At 33.8% G+C, this 22,725-nt stretch overlaps 1 protein-coding gene across 3 annotated transcripts in view; it reads left to right on the top strand.

Moving 5' to 3' along the window:
• Positions 1-548: 548 nt before the first annotated feature.
• Positions 549-22,725, top strand: part of IFT57 (intraflagellar transport 57) — an 89,157-nt gene continuing 66,980 nt past the window's right edge. For 2 of the 3 annotated variants that reach the window (XR_012488065.1, XM_074301117.1), the window contains exons 1-5: positions 550-1,008; positions 2,365-2,527; positions 7,009-7,127; positions 8,316-8,406; positions 12,622-12,690. Coding sequence is in view for 2 of the 3 variants with exons in the window: in XM_074301117.1 (XP_074157218.1) it covers positions 797-1,008; positions 2,365-2,527; positions 7,009-7,127; positions 8,316-8,406; positions 12,622-12,690 (654 nt within the window). In the remaining variant the exon portion in view is untranslated. Of the gene's footprint in view, positions 1,009-2,364; positions 2,528-7,008; positions 7,128-8,315; positions 8,407-12,621; positions 12,691-22,725 lie in introns of all 3 variants that reach the window. The other variant, XM_074301116.1, reaches the window with a different exon arrangement.

Below are 22,725 nucleotides of genomic sequence, written 5' to 3'. Positions count from 1 at the left end.
GCCTACCAACTATTAATAAGTACTTCCTACGAGCCAGATGCGGTACTAAACGCGAGGACTACAAAAGAGGCAAAAGGTAATCCCTGCTTTCAAGGAGTTAGCAATTTAACGGGGAGCAAAAAAAAAAAAAAAAAAAAATCCAAATTAATCTATATACAGGCAAAATACGGAGTGATTAACAGATGGAATGAAGCGTGCTGGGGAAGGCTTCCGTAGGAGGTAGAACGTTAAATGAGATTTGAGAAAGCAACGGGGGAGCGTGGGAGGGAGAACGTTCCACGCTTGGGAAACAGCCAAAGAAAGTGCTCAAAGCGAGATGGAGATTCTTGTTCAAAGAGCAGGCACGAGGCCGGTGTGACTGGACAAAAAATACAAGTGAGGAAGAAAGGTATCAGAAGACTGAAAAGATAAGATGGAACTTGGAGAAAGTTTTCCCCAGCAAATAAAAACCTAACTTTAGAAAAAAAATTCCCGGCTCCGCCCACTGCCGGCCCCTTTGTTTGCACCCATAGAATGGGCGGGACCAAGATTTGGTCTGTATTCCCGAAAAGGGGTGTGGAGCTCCTGGGCGCGTGGGCATCACAAGGAAAGGGAGGGGCTCCGGGACTCTGGAGAGGGGCGTGACGTCAGCGGAGGTTGACGCGTTGCCAGGAGACCATGGCGCCCAGAGTTAGCGGCTGAGTTGAGCGCGGCCCTGTAGGAGAGGTTGTTGGGCAGCTTAGCCCGGGACTCGGACCTCCTCGTTTTACCCCCTCCTCCCTCCACTTCCCTATCCCTACCCCTTTCCCCGGCAAAAATGGCTGCAGCAGTGGTGTCGCCGGTAGGCGTGGAGGAGACGGTGATTCGGGGCCGCGGCGGGGACGCGGCCGGGGAGGGCTTGTACGTGGAACGGGGCCCCGGTGCGGCCTACCACATGTTCGTGGTGATGGAAGACCTAGTAGAGAAACTGAAGCTGCTGCGCTACGAAGAGGAGATCCTGCGCAGAAACAACCTGAAGCCCCTGTCCAGGTAGGAGCCCGGGGCCGCGGCCACGCCCCCAGTTTAGCCGGGGCCGGGAGTGATGCGTGCAATCTTCACCCTAGTCTCGCCCAGGCTTGCACCCCTGTGACACCCAGCGATGGGCTGGCTGGACCACAAAATCCTGTGCTTGCATGGCCCAGCTAGGACAGCAGGACCAAACCAAGGCATTTGAATCGTAATCAGTGAAAAGTTGGGGGAAATGCTTATAAGCACAGGCTCGCACCCCTGTGATACCCAGCGATGGGATGGCTGGACCACAAAATCCTGTGCTTGCATGGCCAGGTTAGGACAGTGGGATCAAACCAAGGCGTTTGGGGGCTTAGGTGAGAGGGAGAGAGTGTGCATATATGTGTGTATATGACTTACATGTTATATTACAGATTGATTGCTTAGACGGGATTGATTAATATAATGTGGTTCATTTATATTTCAATTCAACAGAAACTAAACAAAGTACTTATACTGCCGAAGATAACTTTGCCCGAATGCATTTTAAGAGTAATAATCATATCACTATTATCAGACTAATGCAAGGGAAATCAGAACACTTGATTGCATCTTAAACGTGTGTATGGAAACATATTGGGCTTCATTTCCATTTATCAGTTTTGACCAGGAACAAGAAGGTGTAGTTATAACTATAACCTTTGGGAGAAAGACGAGAAGGGTTTATGAGATATGTGTGTTCTTGTATTTATAATATGTCATCATCTCCCTTCTTTGCCCTTCTTTCTGTTGTGGCCATTCACAGGTGTATTGAAATTGAAAAAGTTGGCAAAAACTAAACTGCAACATGGATAGCAAGTTTTAATAATTTTTTAATAATTTAAAATTTGTGATCATGACAGAGATAGAAAAAAGTCTTGAATTAGTATGACTTTAATGTTGTTGCTATCTTGCTCTAAATTTCCTAGGATAGCTATATACTAATTCAGATATTTCATGTGTAATAAACAATAATGATTTTTGTGATTCTGTCATTTGGAAAGGCTACATAGTAGTGAAAAGATTGAGAATTGGTATCAGGAACCGTTTGTCAAATTCTGTCAGTAACTAGTTGTGTAACTTCTCTTGGTAATTTAAAACAATATAATAAAAACATTTTAAAAAATTAGCTTGGTCACTCTGGGTGCCTGTTCCCTTGCAGTTCTAACCCCCTGCAAGTCTCTGTATTAAGATACTAATATTAATATGGCATATTTAAATTGATAAAGAGAAGATCTATTGTTAGGTTTTTGTTTTCAATCTTACTATTAAAATAAAACATCACAGATGATTTTGAAATATCACAGATGTTACTATTTGCAACTCTTTAAGATTTCTTTTTTCTTTTCTTTGAAACAGACATTACTTTGCTTTGCCTACCAACCCAGGTGAACAGTTTTACATGTTTTGCACTCTTGCTGCATGGCTAATTAATAAAGCAGGATGCCCCTTTGAACAACCACAGGAATATGATGACCCCAATGCAACAATATCTAATATATTATCAGAACTTCGATCATTTGTAAGTGTATTTTCACTGTATTTACTAATTAATTCAATATGATTGCAAAACTATCATATTTTTTTCCTATTTATAAATTTCTAACTTTTTCAGATGGGATATATCAAAATATATATATATAAAAGTATTAGTTATATTTAAAATATTACCAACATAATTTCAGGCATTGCTGTATGCCTGAAGCTGCCTTCTGAAAAATTATTCATTTATGCTGTTATATAGTACAAAAATGTGTTTTCCTTAATCTTGAAATTTTCATAATCTGAAGTAAAATATGAATTTTTAGCTCACCTTTCTGAAAAAAAAAAAGCAACATACAACAATGGAACAAGATTTTATATGTTGACACATCTTTTGAGAGTGGTTCATAATACAAATATGCTTTTTATTTCTGTTCTTTCTCTGAGGGAAGGAATAGTAGTGGTTCTAATAGAGGTGATAAACATAATGCAGACAATTAATTAATTCATGAACTTGCTCCATTAGAAAAATTGTAGATAATCATCATACCTAATTGTAAAAGTTGTGAAAATTAATCAGAAACTGTACCTATTTGATTTACCTCTATGCTTCCCTTAATAATCCATCATACAGAGATGGCATCACTTTCCCTTGGTTTCACACCTCTCCCTTTACACATATACAGAGACACACAAAACTAACTTTTCCCCTAACTTCTTATTGATGGTGCACCCATGCTTGAAATCTTGAAGTCATCTTTGACTCTTCCCTCATTATTTTTCCCTACATCTTATTAATTGCCATGTCATGCCAATTTTGTTTTCACATTTTTCAGATCCATCTCTATTACTTTCCCTTTAACCTCAATCAAGACCTTTTCTATTAAACCAGTTAGGCAACAAGCATTTATTGTGTTTGCTTATATTCAGGTACCATTACAGAACCTGGGGATATAAAAAACAAAAATGAAAAGAGTCTCAGCTCTCAAGTAGCATACATTTTATTGAGGGAAGACACTCTGTGTGTGTGTATAAACACCAAATAGATACAAATAAATACAATTTGCATATATAAAATAGATACAAATAAATAAAACTTAGAGTAGAAGTGAATTTGTAGTTGGGAGCATTGGAAAAGAAAGTCTTCACGTAGATACTTGAGATAAATAGTAAAGGAAATGGGAGATACTATGAATTGGAGTAGAGAAGTACATTCTAGGAATAAGGGACAACCACTGCAGAGTCTGGGTGGTGGCTATGGAACATGGAACAGAGTGTTTGCCCAGAGAGTATAGGAGCATGAGTAATATATAATTTTAGAAGGGAAAGAGAGGTTTAGATGAAGCCATGAAGAATTTAAAAAAGATTTTATAGTTTTGTTCAGGAGTCAATAGGGAGACACCAGAATGTTTTGAGAAGAGTGACATGGCCAAATCTGTGCTTAAGGAAAAATCACTTTGGCAGCTTGTAGAGGATAGTTTGCAGGGAAGAATGAAGAGACAAAAAGGACAATTCAGAAACCAGTATAAAATTAAAGCAAGAGGAGATTAGGGCTGAATGAGAGAAGAATAGATGAGAAAAATATTGTGTAAGTAAAAAAGGCCATTTTAGGCTTCTGATAGAATATGTGGGGTATGTGAGGAATTGAGGAATAACAGTGGCTGAAATGGTGCTCTTGATAGAAATATGAAAGTTCAGTGAAAGATTGAAGCTTTGGGGAAAGATAATAGTTCTCTTTTGAATCTTTTGGGTTTAATATTGCTCCAGTGCAACCAATTTGAAATGTTCAGTAAACTATAGGTGATATGGGCTTAGTCTGAATATATAGATCTGAGAGTCATCTTCAGAGAAATGACAATTAAGCCTATGGGAACTGATGAGGTCACCATATGAGAGTGGAGAGACACAAGAATAAGAGACATGATGTGGATAATCTATTAAAGAAAGCTGAGAAGGAATGGTCAGATATGTAAAAGCAGAACTAGGAGAGAGTAGTGTCTCTGTTCTTGCTTAACCTATTATATAAGAGCCTCTTAAATGGTGTCTTGTCTCCTTTTCCCCCACTTCCCCCCCCCCCACCATCCCTCCCTAGCAAGTCTACCTGACATCTTTTCTACCTGTGGCAGGGCCAAAAACGTTTAAATGCTGTAATAGTTTCCCTAATATCTGATCACTCCAGTTTTATATCCTTCTCATCATGTGTATGAGGATGTAATTCTGCTTCTGTGCATTTTTAAATTGAAAATCTAACCTTCCTCACTCTGAAGACATATAAATGAATCACATTTATATATGACTATATTAATCTGTTAGGTCTTTCTCTGCTTATCTAGATCTTTATGTATTGAAAATTTATTCTTCTTCCCCCTTATGGAATCTAAATTAGCATTTCATGTGTAAAGTAGAGGGAGAGAAGAGAAAGGAACATCTCTACAAAGTACTTTGATTCCATGTTTTCAGTTTTAAAATCTGTTGGAAAAAGTTTCTTCTTTTTCAAATAATTTTGTTTATAAAATGACTATGTAGACACAGACAATCCCATAGCGCTTTGCATCATGTCATGATTAGCTAACCTTGAGTAAGCCAATGAACATTCCCATCTCCCTCAACCAATTATTGTGCTTAAAGATAACAAAAGTATATACATCTGGACCAGATATCAGTTAACATTTGATTGCCTCCACTGATTACCATCCTGGAACCTTGGAAAAGAAAGGAGCTCATAAGACAACTCAGAAATGGGTCTTTTCAGAAGAAGCTGGAAAACAACCTTAGTAGTTTTGTATCCACTCTAATCTGAATTCAGTGCTTTCCTTAAATCTGGATGAGATCTTGAATGTTTGTAGCATTCTACTCCTATCTCCAAATGACTATAAAATTGTCCCTTAATAAATATCTGAAGGGCACATAAATCTTAAATATAGATTTCTTTTTTCCACACTCTAATATGAACAGTTAACCAGACAGTTATTCATCTGTAGAGACATTTGCCATAAAGAAATTGAAAAAACTAATCTCATCTTCCTCATTTTTAGGTCCTTCTGGGAGCCTTTATTCCATTTGTAACCATGAATGGCCCTAATTTACCATTCCATCTTTTATCCTACTTTATAATCTTTCAAATATTTAACACTGTGGTGGACCTTAAATGGCAAATACTATGGCTAATCATTTAGGCTCTAGTTTATCCCCTTTCCCATCCTCCAACATGGGAATTCTAACTATCTACTTAATGTATCACTATCTATTTAATGTATCACTTTAATAATAATGTTCCTTTTTTCAAAAATTCATTGCCTCTCCTTTGTCTGCAAATTTATAAATTCCTAATTCTGGTATTTTAAGATCTTCCCTAATCTGACTTCTATCTTTGTCATCTTATCTCACTCTACTTTCTTTCACTTAAAACATGTTCTAGCAGACTGTTCTTTGCATCTTGCTGTCACCCAAGGCCTTTGTTCAAAGTATTACTTCTACTGGGAGTGAAATATCTCTTGCTTCCCTAAGTTTTACCAGTTACAGTGCCTCAACTTTCCAGAACAAGTTGTGATGCCATCTCCTCGGAGCATTTTCTGATATCCTCCTCCCTTCTTTCTTACTTTTTTCCTTTGATCTGGGAATGTAATTTCAGTAGTATAGAGCAGAGTTTCTTATATTTTTTTCCATTTGTGACCTCTTTTTGTGCAAGAAAGTTTAACAGAATTCTGGGCATATAAGTAATAAAATAGGTATACAAATCAAACATTTGATGGTAATTGTTATGCAATCCTGTATGGGGTGAAACCCTAGTTAAGAAGCTTTGCCATAGAGAACTGCAGTTGAGAAAACTTTTATCTGTCAGTGCTAATGCAGTTACTACTTTGTAACTTCTGTTCTTAAGAGTTGCTTAGAAATACTGAGAGTTTAAGTAACTAACCCAGTGTCACATATGAAGCAGAGATAAAACTTAAATCAGACTTTCCTGAGACCATCCTCCTATAACTATTATGCCTAGGTTATCTTTTATATTAATTACATTTGTATGTGATGATGCTTCTTTTCTATGTGATTATAAATCTTCATCACAGATACTGTCAAGACTGTTTTTGTATCTCTAATACTTATCCCTTGTACACAGTAGGTGCTTAATTTTTTTTATTAAATTGAACTTGACAATTGAGTGTTGGAGGTTGAAAGATTCTGTAAAATCAGTTGGCATTATATAGATCAAGCAGCAGGCTTATTGATTTTTTTTTTTCACTTTTCAACTGGTTGCCTTGGCTTTGTGTGTAGTCCGGCCTAAGGGAATAATGATTTTCCCTAGTCAGATAGCTCATCAGGAAAAGATGAACTGACTTCTTGCCAAATTTAGGCCATGTTATTTGTGTCTTGAAAAAAGAGATGGGGGAAAAAAAGATGGACTAGCAGTATAATTATTTAAAAGAGTATTTAACATTCCTCCCCCCAAACCATATATACAACATGTCATTTGTTTTTTATCACATTTGGAATATTTAAAAAATTACTCTGTCTTTATTTTAGGGGAGGTCTGCAGATTTTCCTCCATCAAAATTAAAGTCAGGTCATGGAGAACATGTGTGTTATGTGCTTGATTGTTTAGCTGAAGAAGCTCTAAAATATGTTGGTTTCAGCTGGAAAAGGTAAGGTCACAATATATTATTAGTAGTTATATTATGTAGGCAGCACATTAAACTAAACTGTTCAGAACTATAAAAGTGATCTCATAAGAAACCCTTCCTGTTGTTTTATTTCATATAGGAAAAACACCTCAGATAATAAAGAATGGAAAATAGTCTATATAGAATTGAAATGTTTAGTGACTTTTAATGCTAGTTTTAAAGTAAAGTGTTACGTATTTAGCTTTTGTGATCAACTATATATAAACTGGTATTCTGTGAGAGATTTATATTTGACTGTTAGAATTAGGCAGATGTTCAAGTTACTCATTTTACAAAGGAGAAATGATAAACATGTTTAAAAAATGGACTTTGTAAATTACATAATCCATAGATGAAAAAGGAGCAGTGTTAGTACTGTGGATAGATTGCTAGGCCTAGAGTCATGAAGACTCATTTTCCTGAAGGCCTCAAATACTTACTTGCTGTGTGAAACTGTGCAAATTACTAAACTCTGTTTGCTTCATTTCCTCATCTGTAAAATGAGTTGGAAAAGGAAATGGCAAATCACTCCAGTATCTTTGCCAAGAAAATCCCAATAGAATTATAAAGAGTCAGACATAACGGAAATAACTGAACAATAGTTATAGATAGAAAAAAAATAGAGGGGACAGTCAACAAATCAACAACTCCAAATAAGAATCATTAAATCTTAATTGTTATAGATAACTATGTATTGTACTGTAATATAGTGGGAAAAAAACATTGATCTTGGAGTTAGAAAAACCTGAATTTTAAGTTTAAAAGTTTAAAGTTTATTATATGATATTTATGCCTTTGTTTCCTCATCTATAATTTGAGAATTGTAGTACTTACAATTAATTGTAATTGTTATCTACCACAGAGGTAAATCTAGCATAGTACATAGGTATATAATAATTTAATAACATATAAATATTTTAACACAAAAAAAATCATTTAGAAGTTATGTACAAATACTAATTCATATTGTTTTTTTCATATTGCTGAGTGAAAATTCTCATTAAAGTCACTGTTTTGACATGTACTTTCTAAAGAAAATTGAAAAGTTAGAAAAGAAGTTAGAAAATTTTAATAAAAATTTGTTTCTGTTCTGAGCATTTTCCTTATTATTTCTTGTATAATTTATTTTTTAAATAAATGCCCACCTTAAACTTAGTTGTCTTCTTTTAGGCCAGTATACCCAGTAGAAGAATTAGAAGAAGAAACAGTTCCAGAAGATGATGCAGAATTGACAGTAAATAAAGTAGAGGAGGAAATTGTGGTATGTGTTTGTTTACATCAGATTTTTTGTTAATTTTATTAATCAATAAATCTTGAATTTGTTTCCTATGGATATATTTCTTTCATTTGCTTATAAAAGTAGGAAAGTGTTTATTAAGCATCTACTCTGTACTGGGTTAAGCACTTTAAAAATAGTGATAGAAGTTGTCATATTCTAAAATATATTTTTTCAGTAATTTTTAGAAGAGAAAATTATTGAATATAGCTCCAGGTCAGAAGAGTAGGCATTTGCTGCTTCTTTTTTTTTTTTTTTTTTCTTCTTTTAACTACTACTTCCAGGCCCTTTTCTGCAAATATCCTCTTTCCTTCATATATACAGATACTATTTGCAATTATCTACAAGCCCTTAGGTCATTATCAATTAATTTAGCACTGGAGTTTCTATTTTTCCTTATTAGCAAAACGCTTGCCTTTTTACTCCTTGAGTTTTTATTTTTCTTGTTTTCCTGTGTATTCCTTCTCAGTTTCCATTACTGGATCATCATCCATATCCTGTACATCAGGAAATATTCTCAACTCTCTTATCCTTCTGTTTTAGAAATTATTAATCTGGGACCCATAATGTTGATATATATATGTATATAGATACACACACATATATATATGTGTGTGTATCTATATATACATATAAACTATAATCTTGATTTATATATATATATATATATATATATATATATATAAGTATTTCTATATAATTGCTTTCCTTTGTAATTCTTTGTATTTTCCTTTATGCATTAAAAAAAAAAAAACTTATCCTGAGAAGGCATCTGTGAGCTTAACTAGTTTATCAAAGTCCATGACAAAAAATAATTTAAAAACCCTTGATCTTCACTTTCAGTAATTTTATTGGTGCTCATGCATTTAATTCTATCTCTATTCCAATGATTCCCAAATCTTCATATCCAGACCTCCTCTTTCTCTTCGGCTCCATTCTGTTATCTCCAATAGCAATAGATAGCCCATGGAATCTATCATCATCCTCTTATTTATCCAGGTTCACAGTTTAGCATCATTTTTGACTTCTTTCTCTCTTTTTCTACTTCCCTCCATCTCTTCCCCCCTCTATTTTTCTTCCTTTCTCTTCCCCCCATTCTCCCTCTCTTCAGACCCAATCAAGTGTCAAGTTTTGATTCTGCTTCCATATATTTTCCCCATTTTTCTTATCCCTCCTCTTTCTCCAGTTATATCATCTTCATTTTTTTTAAACAAAGCTTTGTGTCTCTAGTACCTAGTACAGAGGAGATTAAGGTGTTGGGGACACAAAAATTATCATCACCTCTTGCTTGGACTCACTAATTGGTTTTTAGTCTTTTTCATCTATTCCCCCAAAATATTTCTGCTTTCATGCCATTTCCCAAATAATCCTCCTAAAGCATAACTCTAACCATGTTACAAAAAGTTCCAGTGGCTCCCTTTTGCCTCTGAGATAAAAATATAGGCTCCTTTTCTTAACGTTCAAAACTCTCAAAATCTGGCTTTAGCCTATCCCTATCTATAGGCTTATTTCAAACCATTTTCTTTAATACACTCTGTGTTCTGGCCAAACACATAATCCTTGCTTAATTTCTATTCTTCTGCCCTAAGACCATAATTTCATTTCTTAGTGCCTCTAAAATGATTATAATAATACCACCGCACAGAAATGTTCAGATCAATGAATTTTGGTCAAATGCTCTTGGGGGCTTCAAATAAAAAAATCTTATTTATATTGCACTACACCATCTGAACCTCTGTGCATGTTTAACATGATGTTCATAATAAACTAAGAAACCATGTTTTTACTGTTTAAATCTATGTTTGCTATAATTGATCAAAATTGTAAGGGCAGTAGAAACAGAGAGACCTTCTCAGACCTTCTTGGACTTAGATAGATTAGACTTGACAATTTTAATATGGAAAGATATGTGCAATCTGGAGGTAGATATATATATGAACTACTTTATTATTGTGTTCTGAATTATTAAAATTTATGAGTAACTAAAATTTAATGAATGATCTTTATTTGGAACTACTAAAATATCCTGAAAACTCAACATAGAAGTAGCAAAGCAGTTAAGATGGCAAATATCCATCAGAGTACATTTTCTACTCACTAACTGAAGATAGAAAAGCAATTATACTACCGACAACTTCTTTTTATGAATTTAGTATCATTTAAAAGGATATAATTTTGCATTATAATTGAAAGTATTAAGGTGTATATATAAACTTCAAGTTTTTTGAGTCAAATAAATATAATTCTAATTTTTTTTTGAAAAATAAATAAAAATTTATCAATGACAAAAATACAAAGGATATAATTCCCATCATTAAAAACATAGCAATTCAGATAAAATAGCTTCTCTAATCTGCCTCCACATTCACCATTGCAGTCAGCTAAGTGAAATAGGATGGGGAGATCAACTACTGAGTTTAGATGATTTAGTTAAACTTCTAACATCAGTTTCCCATAAGCCAGGCTTTTTATGCCTCAAGTAGCAGGGAAACCAAATAAATTTTTATTTTGCAAACAGCTTCCTTGCCTCCTTAAAGGGAAACAAGTCCAAACTAAGTAAAACAGCTACGATTCCTACCAAAATGGAACTCATTATCTTTTTCACTAAACCAAATAAATTTCAATATTTCTAATTCTATGATTCTTTTTTATATTAAAGCTTTTTATTTTTCAAAACATATGTGTGGACAGCCCTTGCAAAACCTTGTGTTCCAATTTTCCCTCCCTTCCTCAACACCTTCCTCTAGATAGCAAGTAGTCCAATATATCTAAACAACTTTTTCAGTCTCTTGTGTTAGATCAGATTCCTATCTCTTTCTTTATTTTGGATTATAATATTGCATTCATATGCTACAGTTTATTTTACTTTTCTCCAATTGATGGACATTTACATTGTTGCTAGGCATTTGCTACTATAAAAAAAAAATACTGCCATAAATATTTTGTTATATATAGGATCTCTGGGTCAAAGAATATGGGCAAAATTCAATCACTTTTTTAGCATAGCTACAATTTCTTTTCAAATTGGTTAATATATAGATAAACTTATCTTATATAGACAAATTTACAAAAATACAAGCTATTCCCAATTGGTAAGTGGCGATAGGATAGGAACAGACAATTTTCAGACTAAGAAATTAAAGCCATTTCTAGTCATATAAAAAAATGTTCTAAATCATTCTTGATTAGAGAAATGCAAATTAAAACAACTCTAAGGTACCACTTCACACCTTTTAGATTGGCTCAGATGACAGGAAAAGATAATGATAAATGTTGGAAAGGGATATGGAAAAATTGGGGCACTAATCTATGGAAAAAATGGGGCACATCTGAACTGATGCTAAATTAAATAGATAGAACCAAGAGAACACTGTACACAGCAACAATAAGATTGTATGATGATTAATTGTGATAGTTATGACTTTTCTCAACAATGAGGTGATTTAAAGCAATTCCAATAGACTTGTGATGGAAAGAGACATCCATATCCAGAGCAAGATCTATGGAGAATGACTGTAGATCACATTATGGTATTTTCACCTTTGATGTTGTTATTTGTTTGTTTGCTTGTTTTTTTTTCTTTTTTTTTCCTTTTTGATCTGATTTTTCTTGTGTGGAAATATGTCTAGAAGACATGCACATATTTAATCTATATTAGATTACTTCCTATTTAGGAGAGAGGTTGAGGTGAGGAAGGAGGGAGCAAAGCATGGAATACAAGATTTTTGCAAAAGTGAATACTGGATATTGCCTTTGCATGTATTTTGAAAAATAAAATAAACTTTAAATATAAGTAAATATATAGTAAATATTTGAAATAAATACATATAATAAAAATGAAGACATTAAAGTCCCATCTAAAAATAGCAAGTTGTCAAGAATGTGTAGATCAATATAGATCAAGACTCATCTAAATGTTAATCAATTAATTAATGAGTTGCTCTGATGCAAAGAATTAATTACCTATAAATGGAGAGTTTATGAAATTTGCTAGGGTGGTTCCTGAATGACAGATATAAATCCTGTAACCAGGCTTTCAATATAGTATACCTTTTGCACCATCTCTATAGATAATGTCTTTTTTTTTTTTTCTGCATGAAGCTTTAGATAAAACCTAACATAATGTTGTATATATATTCATATAATATTTCAAAATGATTTCTGATGACAATGTATTAAAGAAAAATTTTCTTTTCCAAGGAAGAGGAGACTGATAATGAAGAAAACTTTATTGATCTCAATGTTTTAAAGGCACAGACCTACCGATTGGTGAGTTATATTCATTACTGATTCATGGACCAAAAACATTAAATAATTAAGCTTTAATCACTATATTTTGTTATAAGTTGAAATTAATAGAACCAACTATTTTGTGCATTGGGATTTTTGCTGTATACATTTTTAACTATTTTCACATAATGTAAAAATATAATTATTTTTAAAAACATAAATGCATGCCACTTAGTATAGTGCAGTGGAAAGAAGACTCTCCTTTTCAATGGTTCTTTGACCACATCCAAGCAATTAATTATTCTAAGTAGTTCTATCCTCTTTTAAATAAGATGATAATATTTATTTTGTTTACTTCATAAGGTTATTGTGAACAAATCAATTTATAAACCTACAATGCCACATAAATGTGAGTGTATTTTTACTAATGGCCAAATAATAGTAAAATTCTCTGAGGCTCATTTGATGTTATCAGATGCTACCTTGTATCATTAGTTAATATTATTATATGCAATATATTTAATAAAATTTTTGAAGCTGGAGACTTTGCTTTATGCTTCTTTGTGTCTCTCATAGTGCCCTCTGTATTGAATGAATATTTATTTGTGGTTGGCAAACTGGAAAGTCGGTGAGGAGACCTTTTCATGACAAAATCAATTCCTTACATTTGAACAGTTATTCTCTTGGTTAGCTTAGTAGCCATAGTAAAGACACCTCCTTCCCTATTACAGATTTTCCTTTTTTGTATGTTGTTTTTTTTTTTTTCCTTCAACGCACATTTCCTCAAACTGGCACTTTACCATTCCATTCTCTCTCCTTGGCCCAGCCCAGGATGTCCAGAGTAAAGTGTTCAGCAGTTACTGATGTTAGTTAAGGAGAGAAGGAAATGGGGAAAGACTTGAGAGGTGAAATTCAAGCCCAGATCTTCTGTGTTCAGCTCTAAAATAATATATATTATTTTAAATAAATGATTTAATTATTTATTATATAAATATAATAAACTAAAGTAATATAATAATGATATATGATAAAATGTTTATTTTAAAAATGGTCAGAAAAAGTTCTTAACACTATAGAGGGAAATAAGCAAATGAGCCACTTCCCAAGGCCTGAAGAAGAAAGTGCTTAGAATGTTGCTATGGGTCTAGCAAGATGAAATAGTGAACCCAACTATCTTTTAAACACTGAAATTGATGTGTATTTCCCAGTTCAGGAAAGAGAAGGAAGTCAGCAATGGTAACTACCAAAAAGAAAAGCTTAACAGTACACGAAGAGAAAAGGGATAAAAGGCCAGGTACCTGTTCTGGGAGGGAAAGTTCCATCATTTGTTCAACAAGTAGTAAACCTGCAAAGTCAAAGGCTTCTAAAGAGAAAAGAACCCTCTCTCTGGAATAAGAGGGCCTGCCTTCAAATCCCATCTCCCATCTTTTTTTTTTTTTTTTTAAATATGACTGATCTAAGGGAAGTCATTTGACCTCCCTAGGTCTTGCTTTCTTCAACTATAAAATGAGGGGTTTGGATTAAATGGCCTTCAAACCCTATCTAGCACTAAATAGATGATACTACGATCATTGGCAAAAACAGTAATTATCCTCATAGACAATCACAAAATATTTGTACTTATTAAGCTATAGTCAATATAAGTTAAGGGCAGAATATGCATGAATACACTGTAAACTTATATCCAGTGATTAATGTATGAAAACCAAAGATGTTGGCCATATCACTCTTATACTTCCTTAACTGGGAAGCCAGTAGAACCAAGGAAAATAGTCATTTTGGAAACCTGAGCAATTATTCAGAAGAATAATTGAGGCTCATTTAATTATAGTGAAAGGAGGAATGATTAGAGGAACAAAGACTGTGACTTAACAGAATGTTTTGCCAAAATATCAGCCACCCTCTGATCTTAAATAAAACATGTTCCTTGATAAATGAACGTTTCTGCTGAATCCTGGCTATGACTATCAAGGAGATTATCTGTGAGGGGATCACAGAGCATTTGGTAGTTGAGGACTGAGAGTAATTTCTGCTCTTGGAGAGAAGTAATAAGTGTTGCTATCCATGAAGACTGCAACTCATCTTCAGCATACTGTAGCCTAATGGAATATCTAAATTCTCTACCATACATGGATAAATCATCTGAATGTATTTGCTCTCAGAATTCAGGGGCCAGGATTTGGAGCTGGGAATGGGAAGAATAGAATAAGAGCAGAATTTTTTTTTAAGTTTATAAAATTTAACAAGTAAAAACCTTTGTTAAAAAAAAATATTTTATTTTGATCACTAACAGCTTTATGAACTATTGCAAATTGGGAGACACTGATCCAGCAGTAACATTTAACACATTCATTCACATGGGAACAGGTGGTCAGAGACATTAGACCTATGTCCTCAACCTTCTCAAAGTTAAGACAGCAACAAAGGAGTGATTAGGGACAGGCCAATAGGGAGCAATATAAGCAAGAGTCTTATTCCTTTTGCTTTCAGCTGCCAGTTTTCTCAAAGCCCTGTTCCTTCTCCTCTTATCATTTAAGCCCCTATTTATACTCTTTATTCCTATCATTCTTCATCAGTCTCTGCCCTGTTGGAATCCCTGACCTAAATCCCTGTCAAACTGGGACTTTTACCTCTTCCCAGGTCAGGAGAAATTTCTGACATTTTAAGTTAAGATTCTACTTGCCCTTTTCCCCCCATACAGAAATATTGTTAAACATGTTATATTTTGCAATACAGTTTTAGTATGCTATCGGTTAAAATAATTATGAGTTATATCTTGTGAATGCAGCCACCAATTATTGACTCACCACCCCTAACTAGATCATGAGTTCCCTGGTCATAGGAATGTTTTTTATTTCTTTTTTTTCCCTAAGTACCCAGCAAGTGCCTTGTGTGTAGTAAAGACACAATAAACATTTGTTGAAATTAAGTTGAAATAATAAATGAATGTTTTGGATGCAACCAGAGGGGTATTGGAGCCAGCTCAAACTGACTCAATAGTTAAATTTTCATTATGAGCATTTATACCTTGGAAATAAGCAAATATTTGTCTCAGATATCAATAAACACTACAAATGAGGAGTTGATTTACTGTTTTCTTGATTGTCTAGATTTAAGAAAGTAATAGAAAAAAATATTAGCAATGCAGATTAAACCTTAAAGTATGTCAGGTGTACTTTTTTCCCTAGAGAATCAGTTGTTAAAATATTTACTGAATGCAACTGTTAACCTAGCATTTAAATCCAAATAAGCCAAAGAATTATAAAGTTAAAGTACAACAACCATTGCATCTCTCATTACCCACCATTTCCCATTTGAATGCATTATCTTCTCATTTTTTAAATAATATTTTTGCTTGGTGTGGTACTGGGGTAAGGGTAGACATGGGAATCATGGGATAGAACTGATACACTTACATTTATAAAAAAAAAGAAAAAAGTTTAGATGAATGCATAAATGATTATTAGAAGGAAAGAATGTAATTCATAATTTTTATATCAGACATTAGTATCTTATGATTTCACCCTTAGGAGAAAAAATTATGAATAGTGAGATAGAAACCGTTTTTATGGTGTAATATGATGCCCCCATTCCGATCACCAGTGGCTTGTGAATCTGCTAGAACTTTCTCTTTCCCGATTACATAGAATAGATAAGTTTAGGTTATTTTTTTTTTTTCATTTTGTGACTTTGTAAAATCCTCTTAAGTACTAAATTCCATTGACTTGGTTTATACAGTAAATATCCTCAACAAATAAGACCTATGATTGTTATTCCACAAGAGGAAAAGAAGTCTAGAATACCAGGTGTTTGTAGATGGTCAGCCATCAAGTACTAATGAGGCAGAAAGTCTTTCATTTTTTAAAAAATCTGGCAAGCTCACCATGTTGCCCACTAAAGCCATCTGCCTGAGACAGCTGTGTGTCTGACTGCGGTTTAGGATTGCACAGGTTGAGCTTTCACAATAGGATTGCTATTTAGGTTTGTCTCGTTATAGATTTAATATTTTATGATCCAGTGAGGAAGACTTGCAAGGTAGAAGAGAGATTGTTTTAATAAAAATCAATTATAATAAGACCTTTATCTAGGCAAGAAATATGCAAACTTTAAAGAAAATAGTGCCAGAAAAATATATTAAATTTAAAAAAGTATTTATGAGTGTGCTGTTTGGAATTTGTCTTCCATTAGAAGCACTGGTATGAGCTCAAATCCTTGCATCTAGAGCCCAAGTCTACTGAGAAACTACTAGTGGGAAAAATGAGCAGAGGCTTTTATGATTGGTTGTCTCTGGTGGCATTGTTAAGGGAGGGTTCAGATGAGATTGAAGGCTGGGCTACGGCTTCCAAGACAGGAAGAAGCTTTTACAGGGAGGGAGAGGGAAGCAGTGTCTGTTCATATATAACAGCATCACACTGGCACATTGCATTTTCTTTCTCTGGTGAAAAAAAATGTTAGGAAGCTGTGTATACTCTAAATGCTATTTTAAAGTGCCCATCACTTCATTTCAAAACATTTTTTTCAAACATGTCTTAAGACACTATTCTTCATTGAGATGCTAAATTTGAGATTTTAGAAACCAAATCCTGAGTTGCACAGAATAAAACCAAGCATTTCAAAAGGTTTGAACACAATTGGTTTTTAATTGCTTAGCAAAAAACATCATTGTACCAAGAATGTGAAATTTCAGTTTGAAAAGCAAAAGCTGTAAGAAAATGAAAATGTGGGCTTGGAATGGAAATGTTATTTTAGTTTTAGCTAGAATGTCACTAGTACAAGTTTTCAGTAATATGGCAAAGAGGAAAAAATGTAAGTTTTTTTTGTTAATTTGAAAAAAACAGCCTTTTATATTATGAATTTTTATATTTTTGCTTTATTCTCCAATGTGAAATAAAGACTATGGCTAAATTATTTTTAGTTTTCCAATTTTTCCTTCATTCTAAGAATCTAAATATCTGGAAATGAACACAAATGTAGAAAAGCAAGGAGAAAAATCTGTCTTTTCTGTTTTTAGGACAACAAATGAATTTTTCTCTCAAGTGGAAAAGACTTAGAAATGTGTTTTGAATTTTTGTTTGTTTTGGATTTTTGAGATAGGCAGAGTTAAATGATTTGCCCAGAGTCACACACCTAATAAGTTTTAAGAAGTCATATTTGAACTCAGGCCCCCCTGATTACAGGGCTAGTGCTCTGTCCATTGTGACATCTAGCTGCCCCTGTTAATGTAGTTTTCATTTTTACTCAAAACAAGATGCATTCTTAATTTCATCTGGTAGTAGAAGTGGAAAAAGCACAAGATGTCCTCTTAGAAGGAGTCTGAGAGATAAAAATTTGGAGCACTAGGATAACAGCATTCTTTTTTTTAATTAATTTTATAATTATACATGTTTAACAGTATATATGCATGAGTAATTTTTTATAACATTATCCCTATCCCTTGTATTCATTTTTCCAGATTTTCCCCTCCCTCCCTCTACTCCCTCCCCTAGATGACAGGCAATCTCATACATTTTACATGTGTTACAGTATAACCTAGATATAATATATGTGTGTAAATCCAATTTTCTTGTTGCACGTTAAGTATTGGATTCTGAAGGTATAAGTAACCTGGGTAGATAGACAGTAGTGCTAACAATTTACATTCACTTCCCAGTGTTCCTTCTCTGGGTGTAGTTGTTTCTGTCCATCATTGATCAACTGGAAGTGAGTTGGATCTTCTTTATGTTGAAGATATCCACTTCCATCAGAATACATCTTCATACAGTATTGTTGAAGTGTATAGTGATCTTCTGGTTCTGCTCATTTCACTCAGCATCAGTTCATGTAAGTCTCTTCAAGCCTTTCTGAATTCATCCTGCTGGTCATTTCTTACAGAGCAATAATATTCCATAGCCTTCATATACCATGATTTACCCCCAACCATTCTCCATTTGATGGACATCCATTCATCTTCCAGTTTCTAGCCACTATAAAAAGAGCTGCTACAAACATTTTGGCACACACAGGTCCCTTTCCCTTCTTTAGTATTTCTTTGGGATATAAGCCCAGTAGTAGCACTGCTGGATCAAATTGTATGCACAGTTTGATAACTTTTTGGACATAGTTCCAGATTGCTCTCCAGAATGGCCAGATTCTTTCACAACTCCACCAACAATGTATTAGTGTCCCCTCCAACATTCATCATTATTGATAACAGCATTCTTTTGTGTCACATAGCAGCACATGATAAAACCTCATGAACAGTGTGGTGATAATGCCTTATAGAAAAGAATACTGTTTCTGTCCTCTAGAAATTTATGTGAAAATCTTAGTATATATGGCTTCTTATTGCTATTGCTACTGTTGCTATTGTTGACTTTAAGCAATGGAGTCAAAGTATCAAGTATATGTACTTCATCTTACATAACTAGGGACAAAGTATCATGTCTCCAAAAAGCCAACACCCTAATTCTAGATCTCATCACTTCTTGCTGAACTTCACTAGCCCTTTTAACTAGTCTTTCCTTCTTCCGATGCATCCAGCACAGTGCTTCCACTTTAAAAACATGGCTTTTCTCTTGCTACTACTTTTCAAAAACCTTATGAGGTCTTTCATCCATTATAAGACAAAGTCCAAAGTTCTTAAGCCGTACTATTAGATGTCTACCTATTTTTTCAATCTTATGTACTCCTAGAATGTGTTACTGAAGTTAGATGGATCTTCTTATTATATCCCAAACATACCATTTTATCACTTCCTATAATTGAAAGATTCATCTACCCAGATTGAGGTTGAGTTTTGCAGATTCTTAAAGACCTAACCAAAATCTGCCTTCGCAATGAAGTATTTTCCTGATCATACTAGCCCTCAGTGATTTCTTTCAGTCAGCCAATAAGCATTTATTAGATTGTATACTCCTTAAGAGCAAGAAGTGTCCTTTGTCCCTTTTTATATTTATATCCCGTGTTTAGCACAGTGATTGGCATTATAGTAGGAGCCTAATTTTATATTTGTTTGTTTATTATTGTTTGATGATATCTAGTACTCATTTTGTTTCCTTCATATTACTAACCACATATGAATATTTAATTTTTGTTTGTTTTATAAAGATTGTGATTAAAACTTTTTTTTTTTTCTGAGACCACAGTTTTTGCTTTATTTAAAAGTTCAGTTTGGGGTCAGGATGTGCTAATAATATGGATTCAGAGTGCATAGAAGACAGAATAGACTGATACTGAATGTCCTGATAGCAATTCTAGGGGATTATGAGTAAGAAGGAATGGAAGAAAATAGTCATGATAACAGCTTACTCACATTTGTACAATTTAAATCACTCACTGTGTATTCATGCACTCACTGGCATTTCTAAGGACCAATTCTGAATAGATGTTGTGCCTTGATGACTTCCTATTTCCATGATTTCTCAGCTAATGCTGATTCTACTTCCTTGATAATTTCTGATATCATGCTCATTTCTTTACCATATTTCCCCAAAATTCCCACACTATATTTCTTCAGTGCATGAAAGGCTTTCTTTTTCCAATTGTTTTTGCTAATTATCTCGATAACTCTGTTCTACCCAGGCTATCTAATGCCTTTCACTATCACTTTATGGTTAACTAATTCTTGGTAACTTAATAAAAGGTAAATTTGGAAATCAAATCTTTTCAAAGGTCAGTTAAAATTTCTAATTCAATTTTAAAAAGTGGTTGTTTTATATTGATATTTTTTTCTTTCCTTTCTTCCTTCCTTCCTTTTCTTTCTTTTCTTGCTGAAGCAATTGGGGTTAAGTAACTTGCCCAGGGTCACACATCAAGGAAGTGTTCAATATCTGAGGTCATATTTGAACTCAGGTTCTCCTGTATTCAGGGCTGTTGCTCTATCCACTGTGCCATCTGGGGATGCCCCTTGTTTTTCTTTTTTAAAAACATTTTTTGTTATAAAGATTGTGATTTTCCTAGATGCTCAGTTTACTCAGTCTGGGTTAAATTTTTTATCTCATTATCAGCCCTGAAACTTGAGGGTTGTTTTTTTTTTTTTTTTTTTTTTTTTTTTTTTAATTTTCATGAACCAAGTGTATTTAAAGACATGAGCTTTTATCCATCTTCTTCCCTTGATAGATTACAACTAGTATTTAATTTGAATCATTCAGAACAGATCTGAATATACATTTCAACTTGTACTATTAAACATTTATCTTCTTGGTAATATACTGTTAAATCATGCAAAACCTAATATAGCAAGAAAGCAATGAATCAGTCTCTGAATTCAAGAAAAATACAGCTTTTAAAGAGACATGCAAGATTTTAAGATTCTTCCAATCCATACTTTGATTTACTTAAAAATAGTTATATCTTCTGAGGATAGTCCCCTTAATCTAGGTAACATATTATTATTCCTCAATATAGCTTTCCGTTTATACCTGAAACACAAAGAAGGAAGTCCTGTCACCCAATAGTAACATCTGACTATCTCATCTATCTAAAATAAAGTTAAGGAAGGAAGCTAAAATAAAAAGACCTTTGAATCACCAGGTGGCATGAAATCCTCATACTAAATAAAGCATATATATATATATATATATATATATATATATATATATATATATATATATATATATATATCTCATAGGAGAGCATCTCAGTCCTTTATTCAGAACATATTGACTCTTATTCTTATTATGCACATAATGTGATTAAAGCTAATTATATTGTTTCCAAATAAAAATTGCAAGAAGCAAAATGGAGAGGCATGAGATCTACTATAGGCAGGAATATTTTGTGTTAGCTGCCAGCCAAGGAGGAGACTGAAGAATTGTGAGGGAAAAATAAGTATAAGAACTCAAGAAGATTAGTGATCTAAGACCATTTTCTATGAGGTTAACCTCCAAAAAAATCTAGCGCTAAGGGCACCACTCTTTTACACACAGTACAGTAAAAATTTTGGTATTCATGAGACTGATTGAGTTATAAAGAAAAAAAGCTAAATTGTTTTCAATAAACTCTTTTTAGGGAGGCAAAGAATTTGTCTCTTTCCTCTATTATTATTAGTTCCCTTTCTCGGGAAATTATTTTATACTTTTTTCTCCATGTATGTAAGCGTTCTAATCTTGTGTACATAAACTTATGTCATATAGATTGTAAGCCCCTTGAGAACAAGGCCTTGTTTATTTTTTTTATTTTGTATCCTCATCCTGAAACTTACTGGATGCTTAATAAATTCTTTCTGACTAAATAAATGTGTGATTTATTTTGTTAGAAATAATTAAAATTAAAGTTGTTATTATTTAAAGAAGATTAACTGTAAATCAAGTGAATTCTTCCATCCAGAATGATGATGTGGTCCAAGTATTCTTGGCTGTAGTGGTCTATTCCTACCGCAGCTCTTCCCTAGAATAGGCTGCTTCCCAAGAGTAGCACCTATCGCTATGAATGCTGGTTTCTAGGAATGCTTTGTCATCACAATAAATCATTTTGATTAAACCAAAGCAAGTATTTGTTTTTCTTCTACTCAGAATCCAGCATAAAATTACATTTACTAAATAGAGAACAAATGAGTTGGGAAGTATAATTTTCTAAGGGAATAATATAACTAGTGCAAGGTGTGGGCTTTGAAAATTACATATACTTCTTCAAATTTATGGCTTGTTTAGTTAATGCATCAAGTTGCTAGGCATTAGGAATTTCTGTTGAAGAAAATGGTAGTCAGATAAATGGGACAAATGAAAAGTTATTGAAATGTCTTGAGTTAATGCTAGTTTCCAGACCTTAGTCTTTTTCTTTTCTCACCTTCCTCATTAAGTAATTAGTTGAGTTCTGGCAAACAATTCCAGTATATTTGCCAAGGAAACCCCATGGACTAAAGTTCACAGGAGTCACACAGAATTGAACATGGCTAAATAACAAGACCACCAACCTACATGGCAAAGCTAGGATCCAAACTCAGTCCCATAGCGCCAGTTCAGTGGTAAAGTTCAGAATTCTTTCCACTGAAACATACTGCCTTTCTTGAAAAAAGTGGACCTCAGTTCAATTCTTGGCTCTACCATTTATTATCTGGGACATCTTAAGCAAGTCACCTAAACTCGCTAGACCTTA

The sequence above is a fragment of the Sminthopsis crassicaudata genome, chromosome 3 (genome assembly GCF_048593235.1).
Source record: "Sminthopsis crassicaudata isolate SCR6 chromosome 3, ASM4859323v1, whole genome shotgun sequence".
NCBI classification, from domain to species: domain Eukaryota; kingdom Metazoa; phylum Chordata; class Mammalia; order Dasyuromorphia; family Dasyuridae; genus Sminthopsis; species Sminthopsis crassicaudata.
This window is presented reverse-complemented; position numbering and strand designations above follow the sequence as displayed.